We start from the raw sequence: 19898 nt of genomic DNA on the forward strand, positions 1-19898 counted from the left end.
TCATCAGTCACACTGTTGTACTTGTTTGTTGTGAAAGTGCTGCGGCAAATTTCCAGGTTTGTTATCTGCCATTTATCAGTTAAGCATTGTCAGATAAAGAAAATTAGCGCTGCGTGTGGCAGATTAATTAATTTATTCTGAAATAGAAAAAGCAAACAGAGGTTTATCCATAACTCCTACCTGACGAGGACTGCGTGTGTACACTGTATATGAATGGGTGCCGCGGTGTGTGTTTGTTTGCATGCACAGCAGGTTTGTTGTACATATTGCTGACGGGCATTTAAAATGTTCTGGAGCAGCGGTACAAAGATGAGAAAGGAAAAGGGGAGCGGTGTGAATAGAAGGGTAGAAAGGGCGGCGGTACGATGATTTACCATGGTGCCGTTCCATATTTTAACTCATTTGGGAATTTCTTTTTTTTTTTTTTATTCATGGCAAGACCGCCTTGGGTATTTCACTCTATTAGGTGCAAGCAAAAATGTCATCGCTTACCTCCTGGGCTATATTTCACAGAGTGGTGGGGAATGCTGCATGGCTCTTATCTCTGATAGATGGACCAACACATCAGCAGGTGGGACACTTTGCCAATCAAAGCCTTCCATAAACATTTCCTTGCATTAATGGACTCGTATTGCAGACCTCACACACATCAGCGGGGGCCTGGCAGGGTGACAGAGGGGAATTAGGGAATTGCTCCCTCTAGGTGAAGTTCAAGTCTACTACAGGTAGTTTTAGGAGGCTTAGTTTGGTTTTCATTTTAGAGGGTGGCAGTAATCACATCTCTGTTTGTTCTGGATTTAACATAATCAGCTCAAATGTGTAAAATCAGCCCGGCCCAAGTCCAATTTTTTGCTCTAATCTCTTGCAGAGCTGTTGTTGGCTTATCACAGTTTTAATTGGGGTAAACCCTCTTGTTTTTTTGAGCAGTTTGGTGATGGATGACTGTGTGGGCTATTCCCAAGGCAGCTAGAGGGAAATTGAGCCTGTTGCACTGAGCTTTTTGAACTTAGATTTGTGTTCGCTTAAAACTAACCTTGCTCTTTGGATTACTGTATTGTTCAGGTCTGTCATTGTGAGCGAAATCTTTCAAGAGAGAGCTGAAAAACCTGATTGTTGATAACTTTCTGTAGCTAACCCTGAACACTGACTGTTTGTGTTCTAACCTTGTCGCCTGTCTTATCTCTCGCCTTGCAGTTATGCGGCTGTGGGCTGCTCGGCGTGGGCATCTGGCTGTCTGTGTCACAGGGCAGCTTCGCCACCTTCTCGCCCTCATTCCCATCACTGTCGGCTGCCAACATGGTCATCGCCATCGGCGCCATCGTCATGGTAACGGGCTTCCTCGGTTGCCTGGGTGCCATCAAGGAGAACAAGTGCCTGCTTCTGAGCGTGAGTTCAATCTACATACCTACGCAATGCCCCCATTATAAACAAGACACTTAGAGATGACTGTCTTAGCACACATTGACACACTGCAGCTCCTCTCCCACTCTTTCTCTCCTCCTTTAAATATTCTTACCATATTACCCGTGCAAATATTGACAGAAATGTCTTGTTGAGACAGCTTCTTACATATGTGACTAAACTCCTACGCACATTGGTCACAGGCCAGCGAGAACTCGGCGGTGTATCCGTATTTGTTTTCCAGCGGGAACCTCAGCGGAGGTAGACAGCCAACAGGAAGAGTTCAGTGTGCATTGTATCAAACTTCAGGGGCTCTCAAAGGAAAATTAGAGCTGAGCAGTGAGATTCTTCCTTTCTGCAAATTAACACCAACACTGTCAATTCCATGGTTTTGGTCACATCACCGAAAAAAAGCTGTCACTCAGGAGGCCTTTTGTGTCACCAACATGGTTGGTGTACCAAAAGCACGCAATAGTTTTGTGCCCAATAATTGAGAATGTTCCATTATTCATTACAAAGACTCCCACTGTCTTGACGTTTGCCCAAAGTTGTAAAAGTGTTTTATCTTAAGCATAAGTTAATTACAAAAGTTCACCCAATGGAATGAGGTCTGCGTGGATCCGCTGCAAAAAGGGGGGAAAAAAACTTTCATGTATAGAAACTTTAAATGAGAAGTGGAGTTGGGGCTCTGGGTACTTAACATCACAAACAGCTCAATCCCTTGAAGCTCTTGCATCAGTCAAAAGCCCCACCAAATCCTCAGTGTTCGACATGGCTTCCTTCACCTGCCTAACAACTGTGAAGCCGAGAGTAGAAGAGAGCGGAGTGCGGGGAGGAGGAGGAGGAGGAGATGGGGGGGCGAGAAAGAGAAATTTGAAAATGAGGAAAAAAAAGAGCGACTTAATGGAAAATGTATAAGTTCTGATGTTTCTCATTAAGTCTCCCGCAAAATCTTTGTGTGGCAGCGTTTATTCGCCCACAATAATTCTGTTTAGTGCAGAGGTGTCTGCTTGTCGTCATCATTGTTGTTTATTTTTTAAGTCTGTCCGGCTTAGCACACCCAGGGGTGTGTGCGGAGGGGGGGTGCAGGACGTAGAAACATCAGAGTGGGTTTAGATCTCCAGCAGCAAACAGATCTGAGCGTCTACCTTGACATATTATCTCTGAAGTTACTTTGCGGACAACTCTCTCAGGATTAGAAATATTCAAAGCCCAGACATCCTTTGCAGTAAATTTCCAGTCTCTCTTCTTTGCTGCCAAAAAGTGTTTACTGAGACAAATTTGAAAAAAAGCAGAGAAAAGACAAAGTGGGAGAGAAAACACTGATACATCCGGCTGAAATGTCAACTCTTAAAAACCTTGAAAGTGTGAATTGCTAGCAAATGAGAACATACGCCCACAAAGCTGTGCGCGCATGTGAATGCATACACACATTTTCTCACGCGCTGCCATCAGAGCACCGCCAATTTAGTGTACAGAGGCTGTTCCTTTAACTTGCAGCACCAGGCAAATGTGACAAACCAACTGTGAAGGCAAAACAGTGATACGCTAAACTGGCAACCCAGATACTCAGCCAACAACGAGTCGTCGTTACTATTTCATTTAGGCCTTGACACAAATAATAGCCTACCCCCTTCCTCCCAAATGAGTTTGGAATTAATGGGGTTTTCTAGAATCTAGGTTCGCGTGCCTCCTCCCATGCTGTGCAGAAAAGCTTGGTAAATATTGAGCTGAAGGGGAGTCAAGTATAGAGAGGAGAATAGTAGATGAGATGCAAGGCTGTGTTGTAAATTAATCTAGAGAGGTATTAAACCTTCTTTCCCTCCTCTCACACGTTCAGAAGCCCTCCAGCACTTCCTTTTTTCCTCCCTCTGTCACTCCCACTTCCTACTTCATCTCTGTTTTTCTGTCTTTTCTCATTTTATTTGAGTGTTTTTGTGTGTGTGTGTTGCTTTGTTTTATTATTGAGGAATCTGAGCTACCGTGCATTACAAACAAAACCACTGACTGTAACCTTTAAGAGATGGTTCAACACGTTGCAAAGTATGTCATTTGCTTTCTTGCCAAGAGTAGGATGAGAAGATCGATACCACTGTCTTGTTTGTATAATAAATATGATGCTAGCAGTCAGTTAGCTTAGCTTAGCACAAACACTGGAATCAGAGGGAAACAGCTAGCCTGGCTCTGTCCAAGGGAAAGCAAAGTCTGCCTACCAGTAACTCCAAAACTCACTAATTACCACATTATATCTTGTTTATTTAAGCGCTGGGCTATTTCTTGGCTGAGGGCAAAGTTACATCCTTGAGTCTTGTTGCCAGGCAACCAGCAGAGACTCCTGTCCAGCATATTGCCCCGCATAAAATATGTGCTTTTACACTTTATATATATTAAACAAGATATAATGTGGTAATTAGTGGACTATAGAGGTGTTGGTATCTACCCAAATAACTCAGTACCAAGTAGTATCAAAACTTCTCCAGGCAAACAATACATGCATTTGAGCCTTTTGCACCCAGATATAGAAAAAAACGACTATTTGTATGGTTTTCTTCGCAGCCAATCACCGCAAGTGTTGTGTGATTTAATGCAACATTTGATTGGCCCACTACTGCAGCGGCTACAACCCATACAGTCAGTGATTTGGCAATGTCGACCACAAGCACATGCATTTGACAGAGTGCCAAAATGCCACCAGTACTTCCAAAAGTATGGCTAGGTATTGAAATAGGAAAAAAAGAAAGGTATCAAATGAAGTACTCTAATGGTATCAAGTTAAGGGAACTGGTATTGTAATTTTATTCAACAATATTCAGCCAGAGCAAGGCTAGCAGTTTTCCTCTGTTTCCAGCTTTAATGCTAAGCTAAGCTAACATAGTTTCGTATTTACCATACAGATATGAGGGTCTTATTTAATTCTTGGCAAGAGAGCAAAAAAGTATATTTCACAAAATGTTGAACTATTCCTTTAACTTACATCAATTGATGTTTCTATGCATAGATATAGAAGAATCCCACATATCACAGAGTATGAATCAAAAGCACTATAAATCACAGATGCAGAGCTCATTGAACATGTGTGTATGCTGTAAACTGTCATGATGTATGTAATCTACAGCCATATTTTGGCTGTTTTCCCTCACATCTTGTAGCACTCAAGAGACACAAATGACAGCAACAGAGGCCTCTCGGATTTATATTCAACATGTTTTCATCGGCATGACAAGCTAGATTAACAATGCTGCCAAAGCGACTGTTAAAACAAGGCTCTCCCTCCTCTCTCTGACAGTTCTTCATTGTCCTGCTGATAATTCTCCTGGCAGAGCTGATATTGCTCATCCTGTTCTTTGTGTACTCAGATAAGGTAAGTTAATTTTGCTTCCCATGTTATGTCTGAATGTCGAAGCTAACGTCTGTAACTGTTCCAGTTAACTCGCTAATATTTTCCTCACGCGGACTAACACTTCACCACGGCTTATCCATAGTGTGTACATGCAATGCCACGGCTGTCAGGCATGCATCACCCCCAGCCTTGGAAAGTTAATGTCTTGCACGCACAAACAGCCACACACAACTACACAAAGCAATAAAAGGTGTTAGTGTGATGAACATATCTATCCCCAGTTGCTTCCGGGTATCGGAGTTCCCTCTTTTATTTGGTTGTTTCTCAGGCAGGAGGTTGCATATCTTCATTCTGCCATTAACCCAGCAGGCAAAGGTTAGGCCACAAAATGCAGCCCAATCCCCACCAGTTGGCACCCTGTAATTGGCCCCGAGCACATTTCCCATGACCTCCACATACGCTCAAGTCAGGTGTGCGTCTGTGAGGCGACGACAGATGACGATTTGTAAAGCTCTGGGGATTATTGACATCCATAAACAGACTAGATTCTTCTCTGTGCTTAATCAAATCGTCCCCCAAATGTTTCATTCTGAACATGACAAATGTTCCGAGCAGGGAAAGAAATGAAGACTTCTATCAGTTTTCAAGGACACGTCATTGATAGATCCGTCTATTTATATATTCAAAGTCTCTATGTCGCCCGGCCCCCTGTGCGTCAGCTAATTCTCCGTCTTTGTTCTGAGGTTATTGCTCAAACTTAGTCTCTCAGGCAGATAAAGGAATTCATTTAGCAGCCAATCCATTCTCAGATTTGGATCAGGTCTCAGAGGCACACCCTGTCAGGAGTAAATATGTCTGTTGCCTTATCTCCAAAATATTACCGGCTTAACTTTCCCAAAAAAAAACTGATCCCTCTGGAGGAATTTAAATGGAGACTCTTGACTTCACAGAAGCGCCTTCCCATCACCTGCAAAGTTGGGGAAAGATAGCCAAGCAGGGCTGAGGATTTGGTAAATGTGAAATCAAATGAGTCTGTGTTAGTAAAGGATCGGGCATTAGTCAGGGAGAGCTGCCTCATTCACACCAGTTCCAATGAATAGCAACCGCATTTTGTGTTTCTCCTATCTTGCCAAATTACAGTGTGTTTACCCTGGCTTAGAGCTAATGGGATGTGAAACCACGATGGTGCTGATCGCTACCCAATATATTTCCCTTTATTGGTCTTCAAATGCCATTGTAAAACCAAGGTCATTACAGCAAATTATATGTTATTGGAGATGTCACCCCCTGACTGTTTCCAAATAAGAAATCCTGCAAATTTGAGGAAATTGTGTGGCGCTGGGACGCCAGACGGCAGAGACTGTCAGGATTGGATGAATGACAATCGCTGTCCATCACACAAGGCCCTTCAGATATTGCCCTGGTTTTCTCTCTCCTCTTGACTTGCCTCTCTCCAGTGAGATCTGGTATGCTGTGTGAGGCTCTCCTCATCCTCTGCTACAGGCTGTGATCAGAGGAATCACTAATTCACTTCTCCTATTTGATCTCCTAATCACAAGGCATTTATTAACAAGTCTGGAAGACATACAGTAGTTGGCAGCTTTTGAATGTGTATCGGCAGAGGCCCCGCAAAACAGATATTTTAGTCTTTCAAATAGGTCATCTTTAAGTCATGAGTGACGCCTCTGCAAACTGTGATCCTTCAGGGTGACAAGCTGTCGACGAGATGTGGGGAAGAAACGAACATATAGTATCTGGTTTTGCTGGAGGAACACATTTTTTTCACTGCTTTCATTTAGTCACACTGTTTCCCCCCTTATTTCAGCATTTCCACCAGTTTAATCCTGCTTAAGAGGTTCTGCTCCTCTTCTTAATGGAGAATTTCTCTCTCTTCTTCCTCACCTCAGCAGGCTTGCTTCCAGGTATGGCTTATGCGTAGGTACCCCCTCTTTTCCCTTCCACAGCCCAGTGGTGTTAAGCTCTCTGATTAAATGCCATGTACAGGCTGTAGTATAATAAAGGCTGGCCCTGCAGTTAGCAACCAGCTGACTACAGCAGATGGCTGGGCCACAAACCAGATTACAGCCATCCGTCTTTAATGCTGTGACCTCATTGTGCCTCCGTCGACCCAACACGCTGGGCCGAACACCAGTGAAGGTTTACTAGCTCAGAATTAGGAAGCAGAACCTGGCATGCAGAGAAGGGAAGCACCAAGGCATTTGCATTGCAGTGTAGGGAGAAGGGGAGAGAATAAAATGCAAATAGAGAGAAGGAATGGAGGGGAAGCAGGTGGACAAAGGTGGAAGAAAGGGGGGGGGTTACCTAAGACAGGGAAGGGAATGAAGATGAATGGGTTGCAGGTTAAGTGCTGCAGAAAGGGGTAGAAGTGCATGAATGTAGCCTAAAGGGAGGATCAAAAGAGGACAAATGTGAGGTGTTAAGTGTTAACTTTTATAAAGGGAGTCAGGAGAAAGGCAATGATGTCATGAGGAGTACAAAAGGTTGATCACATATAACAATGTGACTTTATCCCTGCTCATTATATTTAGGCTTAGGCAGAAGCTTTGTATTGCATTGTATCTTGCTTTATGGGGTCAGCAGCTGGACTAAATAGAGGTACTCATTAAGGTATTGAAATTACCCAGTACAAAGTAGTATTTAATCATCTCCAGTCAAACGATACCTGCATTCAATCCTACTTGTGCCAGGGGTGTGATTACGCGCTGTCTTGACTTCCACTGGATCAGCAAACTTTTTGTTGCAGCTCCAAAGCTGCTCTCCTCAGTGAACAGTCAATTCACCGTCTGCTCAGTAGGCACAAGCTAACACGCAGCAGTAGCGAACACCCAACGCAGAGCCATTAGACAGTCTCAGCAAACTCATGCTGACACTGAAACTGCTCAATTCTGTCATTAAACCCATTACTAACTGTTTGGTAATGTTAGCCATGTGATGCTAAAAGTTAGTCCTGTCACTGTGTGTGCAGCAGGTGGACTTTAACATCTGTCCCCGGTACAGAGCTCACACTCCCTCAGAAGCAGCTCCAACCCTTATTATCTATGGTGAAGTCAAGCATGGTGTATTTGACAGATTTGGCAGTTCAGCATTCCAAGATACCCCTAAAATGTTCAAATGACTTTACTACACATCACTGCATTCACATAATGGGTATCGAATGAAGTTCTCTATCGGTATTGGTATCACTTTCAGGGTACTGGTATTTTTACTAGTATTGCTCATTTTTTTAAATGATACCCAGCCCTGGTCGGAGGTTAGGTCTAGGCAGCATAGGTACTCAGTTAGGGTTAGGAAAAGATCATGGCTGGCATTAGTCACATGAATTGACTGATGCGATTAACCACTTGTGACAAAATAACGTTGTTGTTTTTTTGAGTTTCACAAGGGACACAAACACTTATGTCTTGGGTTAAAGTCCTATGCTTGTTGGACCCATTCACCTTCCTTCCCACCTAACCTGAGTGGACTATGTCACTCTTTATACTACATCTGTTGCTCTGAACATCGAATAATGATGCAGATGGGGTTACACTGAAGTTGTTTGTATGCCTGGCAGGTTTCAGATGGATGCATTGTGCATCCACAGCTGATGCCGAGGGCCACTGCCCCTGTAACATGTTTTGACGCCCTGGAAATGCGACCAGGCTTGGAAGGCTATGCCAAATCCATGATTTGTCTTACTAACAATCAAACAAACCATCACACACGTCTAGTCATGAGTTGCATTTGTTGCAGGCAGAATTATGCTCAATCCTTGGCCATGCTTTATTTTTTTCCAGACCAATTACAGAGAAGTAGTGGGGGTCTTACCCTCGCTCTGTTGAGTGCCCCAGCTCCAGGCTACTCGGCACAGGCTTGCAGAGCAACTGAGGGAATTAAGTATCCTTTTTAATGATGTGCTGTTGGGGACCTCTGGCTGTGATGCTGTTTCCCTCCACATCATTTATTACGTTTTCCGGGCAGTTAGCTAACGCACTTGTCCAGAGCTGAGAAATGAGAGGAACAGTAAAATATTGTTAACTTCGGTTCTTAGGGTCCTCTTAGGAGTCAAAGGATGTGATGATTGGAGCCAGTGTGCCCTGACGGTGTACATGTGACCCAAGAATGATTGCAGAACAGAGTGTAAGAGAACTGAACTCTTTGGAAAGAGGTGCCTTAGTGTGAATGTAACAAATTAGATGTGAAAAAGAAAGATGTTGTGGGTTCGCATGAGTTTATCCTTCAAAAGGTAACGATGGAAGATGGGGTGTGTGGCTGTCACTTTAGTGTTTGGTTATGAGGTAACACTCTTTCAATACTGTTGTACAGCTGACTGGAGATAAGCCAGCGGAGTCTCTGTGATCTGACAACACAGAAAAAGACCTGCTTTCTTTCACTTGAAGAAACAGTGAAATAAGTGACAATTTATTCTGAAATGTGTAGCTGCTTAAGACTTCACAGAATGAATCATGTTTAAAGACTGAAGACGAGATGAGAGGGGGGAAGTGAGGTGAGAAGAACAGGGAGTAAAAATTTGAAGAATAGTCCTGCAAAGTGGAAATTTGCTGTGTCAAGTGTCCTCTCTTTTACAGTAAAGTCCCGCAGGATTGGTGTCCATTTCCACTTCTGCTCTCAGCATGATTCTGAGGCCTACTTTAACAGAAAATTTCAAGTTATAGTTTCCACCTTTTTTCCCCCCATTTATCATCCTCAAACTTATCTCGACCATAACCAAAGTAACTTGTCCTAAATGTTATTGTTCAAATGAGCCAGCGTTTTTCATACCTTGCTTTCCTGTGCTTTCTGTGTGATTTTACACAAACCATCATGGCAATACATGATCCATCATTGGTTTTCCAGAGTGATAATAGTCAGTATGTTGTGTTACAATGTGTATGTGTCATGAATTTGCCCTGGTATTGCTGCAGGGTGAATGTTTAAGTATAGTAAAAAGTGGCTAAAATCAATATTTTTATATTAATAATGGATAAGGTGACGTGATGAGAGAGTTAGCCACAGTGATAAACACACAGAGAAACAACACCCAATTCTGCAGTTCCCCAGCTTACTTCTTTAATGTCTTGGTCCACTCTCACATCGTTTCCAGCCACAGCAAGCAGCTGGTTTTAGCAAAAAGCTCTAAACACCCATTTTATGCTACCTTCCAGCACCGAACAGGCACAAAGATAAAGTAACCAACCAGCTGTGGAGCACAGTGGGACATTTAGCAACTTAAAGGGGAACAACACTCATTTTGAAAGTTCATACATGTTATCCCTATGATCTAAGATAAAAAAAATATAAGTAAACATGAACAACTCTCCCAAATCCAGAAACTAGAATGCTAAAACTAAAAGCTAATCAAATATAAACCACAAAATCAGGCACCCGTTCATTTGCTATAGAGCAGCTCCAGACGTTATAGCCTATGACATCACAAGTATGAGACTTACCTCTCTTGTTTCTGGCTTTGACAGACAGTAGCTTATGTTCACAAATATTGATTGAACTTTTCCAGGCCATGGAAATAATTTATTGGAAATCTTAATTTAGGTGGTGTTCCCCATTAAGAGCCAGTTAATTCCTGTGGGAGTTGGTGGAGACCAAACAAGAGCTCAAAGGAGAGTGAATATTGGTATTACATCGCTTCGTGGCCAGAAACACTTCCCAAATTGAAAGATAATGTTGCTTTGTATCTGCTGCATGTTTAAACAGGTGATTTTGGTCACAATATTGATAACATGTTCCCAGCTTGTGTCTGCTGCCCCAGTTTGACCCAAAAAATGAGATATTACAGGTTATTATAGGTTTAGAGATTTTTCAGTGAGAAAGTAGTGTTCTGGACTTTTTTTCTTTTACTTATGCCTTGGCTCTCCCTCAATTATGTATGTCAGGCTCCTGTGTAGCTCCGAGCTCTGTTCTCCTGTCAGCACGCACAGAAGGTGGCAGACTACTAAAACTTAATCTGGCTATATTTCTACATACTGAATGTACCATTTGTTTCATTTCACAGATGGGTTGTGTTTTCATTTAGTTGGCTTCCTTCTCAGAGTGGTAATATGTTTACTGAACCTCCCGCATAGTCTGTTGATATTCTTTTTCTTTGGTGAAATTGTACTGCAGAGACTGTGATTCGTTTGGAATTAAACGCTGTAACATCGTTTGAAGATTGCAATCGCTCAAAGTGATAAATAGCAGTTGGGTAAAAGTGAATAAAACTCACACAATCCACTAATTGCTCTTCTATACAGCCATTACACCACCTACTGTAAACAAGCAATACTTTCTGGTGTTCTGAGAGGAACTCGAACCGCCCTCCGAGACACCAGTCATCCTCAGAGGCCAAACTAATGAGAAAGAAATACAAGGGAATCAACACTGGAGTACAATAACATATCTTAAAGTGTGCTCCTCCATGGCAGAATTTGTCACCTGCATCGCACAGATGTGACCTTGCTGTCTGAACGGGAAAATTGGATTGGAGGTGCATATTCAACATCGAAACACCGACGAGAAAATCAGGTCTTTTTGAAAATGGGAGCAGTCAGCTCAGTCATGGCAATGCATTCTAGTAATGAATAAGCAGTGTGGCTCCATGTCTGCACTGTGACAAGTCCCAGTGTACCTGGTCCCCAGGTGTTTACATGTCACCAGATCTGGGGCCCGGATCTGACAGTTGGGAGTCTTTGCGCTGGGATTATTAATGTCTCTGTGTCTGCGGGATAAAACCAAAAAAATATGTTTTTGAGATTTTGGTAAAATTGAAGAATAGTATTGTTTAAAGCATAAAAGAAAGAGAAAATTAAATAAAGAATAGCTTTAATACCTTACTGTTTGGTCATTTCAGTACTGGCTGGCTTTATTGTATTATTACAGCGTCTCAAGTGACAGGCCGACAGGTGTTTATCAGACAATCCACCACCCACTCTCTGTTCTCCGCTTTTGTGCACAGTGACAGAAAACACACGGCAATTTGGATAGCAAGCCTGTTCCTTCCTCCGCTCTGTCAACTTGTGTATCTGCACGTCTCCCTCTGTTTTCCCCCTCTCTGTGACTCCTGTGTGTTTGCCTGGCCGGCTGGACGAGGTGAACCAGCTACATTTCTGTGATGAAAGTGCTCTCCTGTATTGCTGAGCAGGACTTGGTCAGCCCAGAGGAAACCACAAGCTTATCTGTGTAATGAGAGGTATGAGCCGTGTCTGAGGGCTTTGTCAATATGCCATGTCTGAGGGATTGCACTGACACCCCATGGCAACTTGAAGAGAAAAGTTAGCAGGATACGAGGTGTTGCCAAAGTATGGTGTTATTTGTGAAAAATTTCCAGCAGCAGCAACATGAGCCTCAGTCAAGAAGTTAGTTTTCCTCATCAGAAAAAAATAGGCTAATACAACAAAGAGTGTGTTTGTATCTGCTTCTTTTGCAAGGAGAAAATGGGTCAGAGTGTTGCATGATCAAATCCCTGTTTGTTCTGCAGTCATTTGTCTGCCTCTTGTTAGCGGTAAATCTGGATCATTAAGTTTCATTTCAGGCTGTACCAAAGACTTCCACTCATGAAATAGAAGATATGCAAAGACTTATTGGCGACTCAGAAGATGATCTTTATTGTAATGGGGAGGGGTGGGGGCACCCCCTGCTCTCTAGTGACTGTGTTAGTGCGAGGAGTCAGTAATGAGCGAGCAGCATCACATATAGCCTAGATGGAGAGGAGAAGATAGAGGAAAGAAACAAAGTACGAGGCAGAGATTGATGATGCTGCTCTTCATCTCATTTTCCTGCACAAGGACAGATATGGTAGGGCCTGCAGCCCGAGGTGCAATACACAGATACGCTCCTCTGCATCAGCAAAGTTACTGAGCGAGGAAGAAAAATGTGATTTGAAATGATACTAATCTTATTTCAAAGGTTTTAGAGGCTTTTTTTTAAAATGGGTTTTGCATGATTAATGATTACTAAAGCATTTTATTGCCAGGGAAACTTTAATTACTCTGTAAAGAAAAATGTGACTTTTATGTTTAATTCAGCAAATACATTTCTTAAGCCATTCAGCTCAGAAAACAAGGGTTTTTTTTCCTACCAATAAATTGCTGAACCACTTAATTTAAAGCTTAATCTAGTTTTGTGCAGAATCAAAGGAAGGTTTTGTCTGTCTCTCACATACAGTGCAGCATACCGAATACAAGTCTTTGCTGAGCTACACTGCTAATTAGTCAAGTGACATTAAAATTATATTTCTCTAATAAAAGCACGCTGACATTATCTACCCAGCTGTTTCAATTTTCCTGCTTCTATTACTTTTTAAACGGAGGGATTTACTGAGCAGCCTCCAAACAGTGTCTAGCTGAACACCAGTCCTCCCTCTCTGAGCGAAGAAACTGAAGAATAGCTGAAAGCACCTTGTTGTGTCAGGCGGTGACAGCCATGATGCCGCTTCTCTTCTTGTGTGCAGATTTTTTTTTTTTTCCTGGGCACAGTCTGAGGCCTTAAGCTTCAAGTATTAAAGCAAAAGCGTTCTTTCTGTTGCGATATAACTTGTAGTGTCTGTGAAGATGTACAGCATGGTTCTGGCAGTGCATGTCATTTTTCCAGTAATAATTACCCCATATCTGAAGCGCCTCTCAATCTGTCGTGGCAGTTAGCAAATCCCCACAGGCAAAGCGAACTGCAGGAGAACTAAAGCTCTGATTTTGTATCTCATTAACACATCGAATGAGATATTAATCTCCATCAGACATGGCACAACCCTGAGCATATTGTTGGGGTTCAGTCAAGAGGAAAATGATTTGCTAGCGCTGCTGAAGGGCATGTTGAAGCTGTGTGTGTCTATGGAGCGAAGCGCCACATGACACGTGTCAGAACTGCAGTCGTCATGCAAAAGTCCAAGTCACCGTAGTATGGTTATTTTTAGACGACAAGAAAAAAGGGTTACCTGTAACTAAGCTGCTGTCACTTTGCACTCATATGTTGGTACTCAGCTTTCTGTGTCTCCTTTTCATCATCACAAAGAGTAAAAAACATGATCAATCATACACAATCCCAGAAAAACACTAAAAGCACTTTACTGCACGCCACAGACACCACTATTGTATACGTCTGTGCGAAAAAGACATCGTCAGTGAATGCACCCTTAAAAACACTCAAGCTACAACTGCCTACTCAAATACAAAGGCTATAATTAATGAAATAACTCATTGAACAGTCTTTCAACCAAGTCTTTCAAAACAAGGTCTCTAACCAAGGCTGCTGTTTTTTTGTCTCCAGGTGAGCGAGAACGCCAAGCGGGATCTGAAGGATGGGCTGGCTCTCTACAACTCAGAAAACAACATAGGCCTGCGAAATGCCTGGAACATCATCCAGGCAGAGGTAGGCAGACCTCACACCGTGCATTACATCCAATATTAGACACATTAGCATAAATGTTCATTCACAACGCTAGACGTGATACATAAATGCAAAGTTTGACTGAAATATTCCAGCTAATGCGTTTCCAGGCTCGGCTGTGGCTTTAATGCAACATTAAAAGTCAAAGCTAGCCAGTGAAGTACGCTTCATTCCATTATTGCACTCCTCCAAAGCAAAGGGACTAATTACAATACGTGTTACATTAAAGTTAGTTTGAGGTCTCCCTGGACTGACAGGAAGCGTTAACTAATCTTGTGTCCAACGTGTGTGTGTGTGTGTGTCTGTGGTATTCACAGTGGAAGTGCTGCGGTGTGATAGCATACACCGACTGGCATGATGCCCTCAAGGAGAAGGTAGTTCCTGACCGCTGCTGCCAGGAGCATTACCAGAACTGTGGGCGAAACTCCACAAACATGTTCTGGAACAGGGTGAGTATACATTGGCTGTAATGTAAATGTATTTTGTTATACACATACTATGTTATTTTACTATGGAAGGATTACTCTACTGACTCAAACTGACTATAAAGAAGCTAAAAATGACCACAAAGAGACACATTTTAACTACAAAGAGACTTGAAAGAACCTCAAATATGCACAAAATGACTACAAAGAATTGTTGTTTGGTGTCTTTTGTTCTAGGTGTGGGGAGCCTTTTGCAAATGACTCATATAAGCGAATAATTATTCTACAGATTTTCTTTTTCTTTATTTCTCATGCAGATAACAATCTAATCAACATATGTATATATATTACATGAATATAAAGTAATGAAATCAACAGCTCTACTATTTACTACCTGTTAGAGTAGCAGCAGTCTCCCTGTGCAGATTCTTAAACACAATATTCTCTCTCCTTCTAAATCGCTCGAACCAGCCCATGGAAACGTTGATATTGTTGTCCTCCAGGCTCGCTGCCCATTCCTCTGCCTTTTCAGTCACCAAGGCCCAGCTCAAGGGGACATTACATGACCGGACATTATCAATCCACTTAATGAGGGCAGCGTCAACACAATGCTTTCCCCCTGCACATTTGTTTTCTGTCTTCATCACTAGGAGCTTTGAGCTTCAAGAAAACTAGGTTTTTCACCGTGGAAATGTCTTGTTTCCATCATGATATCAATGTGCACGTGGCACCAGCCTCAGGTAGCCAGCTGTAAGCACACGGGTTACTGCAAGGCAAAGTATTATCGTGGCAGTAAAGTAAAAATTTAAGCTAAAATTACCGTGGTTTTAATTTATATAAAGAATTATGCTTTCAGGTTGTCCGTCTGCTCGTCCGCACGTACGTCCCATTCTCATGAAGACGATAATTGAAGAAAGCCTTCAGTGCCTTCAAATTTGGCTCAAACATCGACTTGGACTCAACTGATCAGATTTTGGTTGTCAAATGTCAAGATCAGCGTGACCTTGCATCCCTCTCATTCTCGTGAATGCGATATCTCAAGAACACCTTGAGGAAGATTCTTCAAATTGGGCTCAAACGTCCACTTGGACTCAATGCTGAACTGATCAGATTTTGGTTATCAGTGGTCAAAGGTCAAATCACTATGACTTTGTCCATCTCATTCTTGTGAACACAATATCTCAAGAAGACCTCAAGGGAATTTCTTGACACAAATGTCAACTTGGACTAAACAAAACTCATTAGAATTTGGTGGTGGAAGGTCAAAGGTCAGGGTCAGTGTGAGGTCAACTTTACATCATAATGTTTTGCATAAAACACTTATCTGGCCATTACTCAGCATCATATCTCAGGAACAGAAGGAGAGGCATCTGGCCTGTACTGGACTGCTGACACTAACCTTGGGTGTCCATCTTGAGATTGTGCTGATTGTATAGATCTTTTGTGCTGCCGGGGGGAAGGTGTGTGTGAAGAATCCATGTTTTCACAGACATGGCTGTAAACTGTGACAGAAATTTTATGTTGTCATGTATCAAAGAACCTAAAATGAACTCATATAAAGTATATTAAGGGTGGGGGAAAATCACTACAGCATAGTATTGCATTATTTTGTGTGGCAATATTGTATCAATAGACACAAAGTGTCAATTCTTTTAAATTTATTTGAAGTAATGATATTGCAACTATAAATTACATTTCATTCAGGAACACTTAAGTCAAATAAAACTTTCCATTTGCAGTATTATATTTGGCGGTATGGCTCCGTTCTGGGGCCTCGCTGCCTTTCCTCGGGCCCATGCAAAAAGCCTTTTCCACGCGCCTACGTGGAAAACCTTAAGGCAAAGAGCACACCTCCCTGCCCTTCCATGTGCCTACATGGATAGCCTAAAGCAGGGAGAGCAGCAGCAAAGACCCCCTGGGAACAGAACAGAGCAGCATCAATGACAAACAGAAATGACATTGATAAATCATACACACCAAAAAAAAAAAAGAGGAGCTGGGGCAGAGGGAGGTTGCCTCGGAGGCTTGCAGAGGAAGCAGCAACAGTAGTCAGCCAGAGCAGTTTAAATAGGGCATCCTGAATGAGATTCGCCAATTGGTTGCATAGAAAGGAAACATGTGATCTATCAGCTGACTCCCTTCCATCAATCAGCTGCTCCATCAGTTGATTGGGCTGTTTGAGATCAGCTGATGTAGCTGGGATGTGAGCTGAGCTTGGCATCATATCCTGCCTGATCTAATGCTATGCTCAATTTTTGGTAGCCTACTAGAATTCCTAAAGAATGCAGATACAGGGATACGTTTTGCTGCAATAAAAATGATTCGAGTGAGATGAGCAGACTGACAACATTATCTTATTACATAAAACAGATGCTGACAAAGTTTTCCTTTGGGAACATAATTCGCAACTGAACGAATATAGTTAATATCAATCACAATACATGCTCCTGCAATACTTAGCGTATCACAACATGTTTAAAATCCTAACAATAATAACGTATCCTGGGGCCTCTAGTGATTCCCACCCCCAATATATATGTATGTATGTCCACACACGCACACGGTTTTAAATAATAATAATGTTGATCTAGGACACAGACTCATAAGTACCAGAATCACAGGGGACCTAAAAATCATAAATCTTATACATTTTTAATCTTCAGTCCATCTGTTCAGTAGTTTTTTCTTCACCCTCTTTGTGTATTTAAAGTAGCCATAAAGTTTTCGTCTTATTGCTGAATTCTGATCACGCTGGATTTGTTTCCATTATGCATGAGACAACAGCTCTTTTTTTCTCAGAGAGCTCACAGCACAATGTTCACCAATCTCCCCCCATTACAAGTCTAATCTGCTATTGGTCTGGCATGTGGTTTGTTAGCAGGTCCAAAGTAGGGGATTAAAAGCTGTAATATAATTGCCAAAATGAGAATAGGCAGACATTGAGCCGGCCCATTGGGAAACCGCAGCACTAAAAGCTTGTGTGTAATCCTGCCCAGAGGAGACGGCCACACACTGTATAGTTAAGTCTTACATGCTGCCTCAGCACCCGCGCTCAAGAATGGGCACCACTCTGCAGCTGAAACCACCATTAAGTCCTTCACCAGTGAGTGACCTATGAATGAACCCAGGTGGGAATACATTTAAGAGGTAGTACGCACATCTGTCCATATGGCCTCTAAGTCTGCACATAAAAGGAATCACTCATGGGTAATTCACTTGTTGTAACACCTTACCTGGTGGTTCATTCATCCGAGGATATATCTCATATGTAAGAGATGCATTCTTTGTTGAAAAGCATGAACTGGATGGATTTTCTAGGTGACCAAACAGACTGCGACTGATGTGACAAGACTCCTCTGCCACAGTGAAAATGCACATTTCTTTAGTGGTTTCTTTACAAGCTTTTGTCCCATTTCAGGGTTGCTTCGAGAAAGTGGAGGAATGGCTGGATGACAACAAACACCTGCTGGGAACCATAGGCATGATCATCTTGGTAGTGCAGGTACGAGGCTTAGTGATAAATTGTTCTTTCCTTCTCCATTTGTTTTTGGTTTTTTGCTTCTCCCCCATTTATTTTCTCCCCGTTTTTTCTTCTTGCTTTGTGTCTGGGTGCATTTGTTTGTGTCTGGCAACATGTTTTGAAAAGAAAAAAAAAACAAAACATCTGCATCCAGTGGCCTCTGCACCACCATCCTCTACTGAGACAGTTTTTAGGCTTGTGCTCAGTGGGTGTTCTGGGCACCCACGCACATTGAAATATTGAAGTCACTGTCTTCTGCACCCTGATCTTGTCTGGGAGAATCAAAGCCACCTGGATTTGTGACAAGCAGGCTGTAGTCATGTATATGAAGCCATAAGAAGATAGGGCAGCAGAGATACTGAATATGGAGGAGCAGGTATAGAGTCGCAGATTAAAGGCACAGTCGGGAAGTGTGATAGATTTTCCTCCTAAGACACCGTTTTTCTTTTTGTCCTAAAATCAGCTTTACATCTATCCCTCTTTGTAGAGTGAGAGTCTTGCTGCATTTTGCAGTACATTTTCTGCTTTCGTGGAGGGTGCGTCCTAAAAGTGTCTGCAGACTGAACAAAGCAAAGTGTACTTTTCCCTAGCGCTTGCACAAATTTGACTGCTGTGTTTTGCAGTTTGTGCTTATTCGCTCTAGACAGCCAAAGTACCAACTTTACTGATGTTAGCTGTAGCTAGCTAGCAATGCACCAACTGTGTGTGTGCAGAGAGAGTTTGTGCTGTGTTTGTGGGACAGCTCAGACTCAGACTGATTTCAGAACTCATCAGGAATCCTAGTACTCCCTGCATCTTCAACCAGTCTCACTCCTTCTTCCTTTAGTCTCTGTATGTCTATAAAATGGAGTCATAAAGCCCTGCGATAAGCGTGAAGTTTTCACTCAAGCTGAAACATTTTTAGGTCTTGGGGGCTGACTGTTTTTGTCACCCCAGTAACAGACTGGCAACCTGTTCAGGGTAATGTAAACTGAGTGATGTCCTGCCCCCCAGGAGATGGATGGATGGACAGGTCATTGCTGCACAAACCTCTATGAACAGATATCTGCGTATGTATGCAGAATCTGTAGGCAACGGGACAATATTTTGGTATCAAAAGCATGCCGGTCCCTTTTTTTGGTCCAAGTTGTATTGATCAGTCACATGTGAGCAGGCTTTGGTTGCCTGCAGTTAAACAGTCTGAATGCATAGGCCAAAATGCAGTCTCAGAACCTATCCGCTATAGTCTGACAATGATTTACGTTTTTCCTTATTTAGCTGCAGTCATATGCAGATATCTGTTCATAGAGATTAGCCAAAATGTTGACGCAAGGAAGTCTTGCCTCAGATATCTGCTGGCTACAGTGGAATCCTCGAAACATTGGCTGTTGCCCTCAGAGGCTTATGGTTTTCAGCCAATGGGTTCCTTTGCTATTGCTGCACTGCCTTGAGCACATCTTTTCACACCTAGTTGCCTTTGTATGCAGTCACATTCTGTCTAAAACTCACTTTGCAGTCAGTCTAAACACATCTTAAGAGTTATGCTCCAACCTTTCAGACACAAAACCTATCTGTGCTGCATGTATTTCTCAGATTCATGTTATCTTTTCTTGCACCGACCGAATAGTCCTGGCTACATTTAGCCTTGCAATTCTTATATTTTACTCATTGAGCTCCTACTCTCGCACATACAAATTAAGAGACAGTTCATTGTCAGTTTAACGTTCTCCTGCTGGCCTTGCAACTTTATAAATCAGAATATGTCATTCATTCATTTCTCAATAGTCAACTTTCCATCCAAATGTAGAAAATTGAGAATTTTCCGAAAATATAAGAAGTTGGCCGTTCCCAAATAAAC

The 19898-nt window shown here is 42.4% G+C and overlaps 1 protein-coding gene across 4 annotated transcripts in view; it reads left to right on the forward strand.

Moving 5' to 3' along the window:
* Nucleotides 1-19898, forward strand: part of tspan9a (tetraspanin 9a) — a 251282-nt gene that overhangs the window by 221346 nt on the left and 10038 nt on the right. For all 4 annotated transcript variants that reach the window (XM_050073069.1, XM_050073068.1, XM_050073070.1 and 1 more), the window contains 5 exons: nt 1195-1386; nt 4688-4762; nt 13997-14098; nt 14434-14565; nt 17960-18043. In XM_050073069.1, the coding sequence (XP_049929026.1) occupies nt 1195-1386; nt 4688-4762; nt 13997-14098; nt 14434-14565; nt 17960-18043 (585 nt within the window). The remainder of the gene's footprint in view (nt 1-1194; nt 1387-4687; nt 4763-13996; nt 14099-14433; nt 14566-17959; nt 18044-19898) is intronic.

The sequence above is a fragment of the Epinephelus moara genome, chromosome 20 (assembly GCF_006386435.1).
Source record: "Epinephelus moara isolate mb chromosome 20, YSFRI_EMoa_1.0, whole genome shotgun sequence".
Taxonomy (NCBI): Eukaryota; Metazoa; Chordata; class Actinopteri; order Perciformes; family Serranidae; genus Epinephelus; species Epinephelus moara.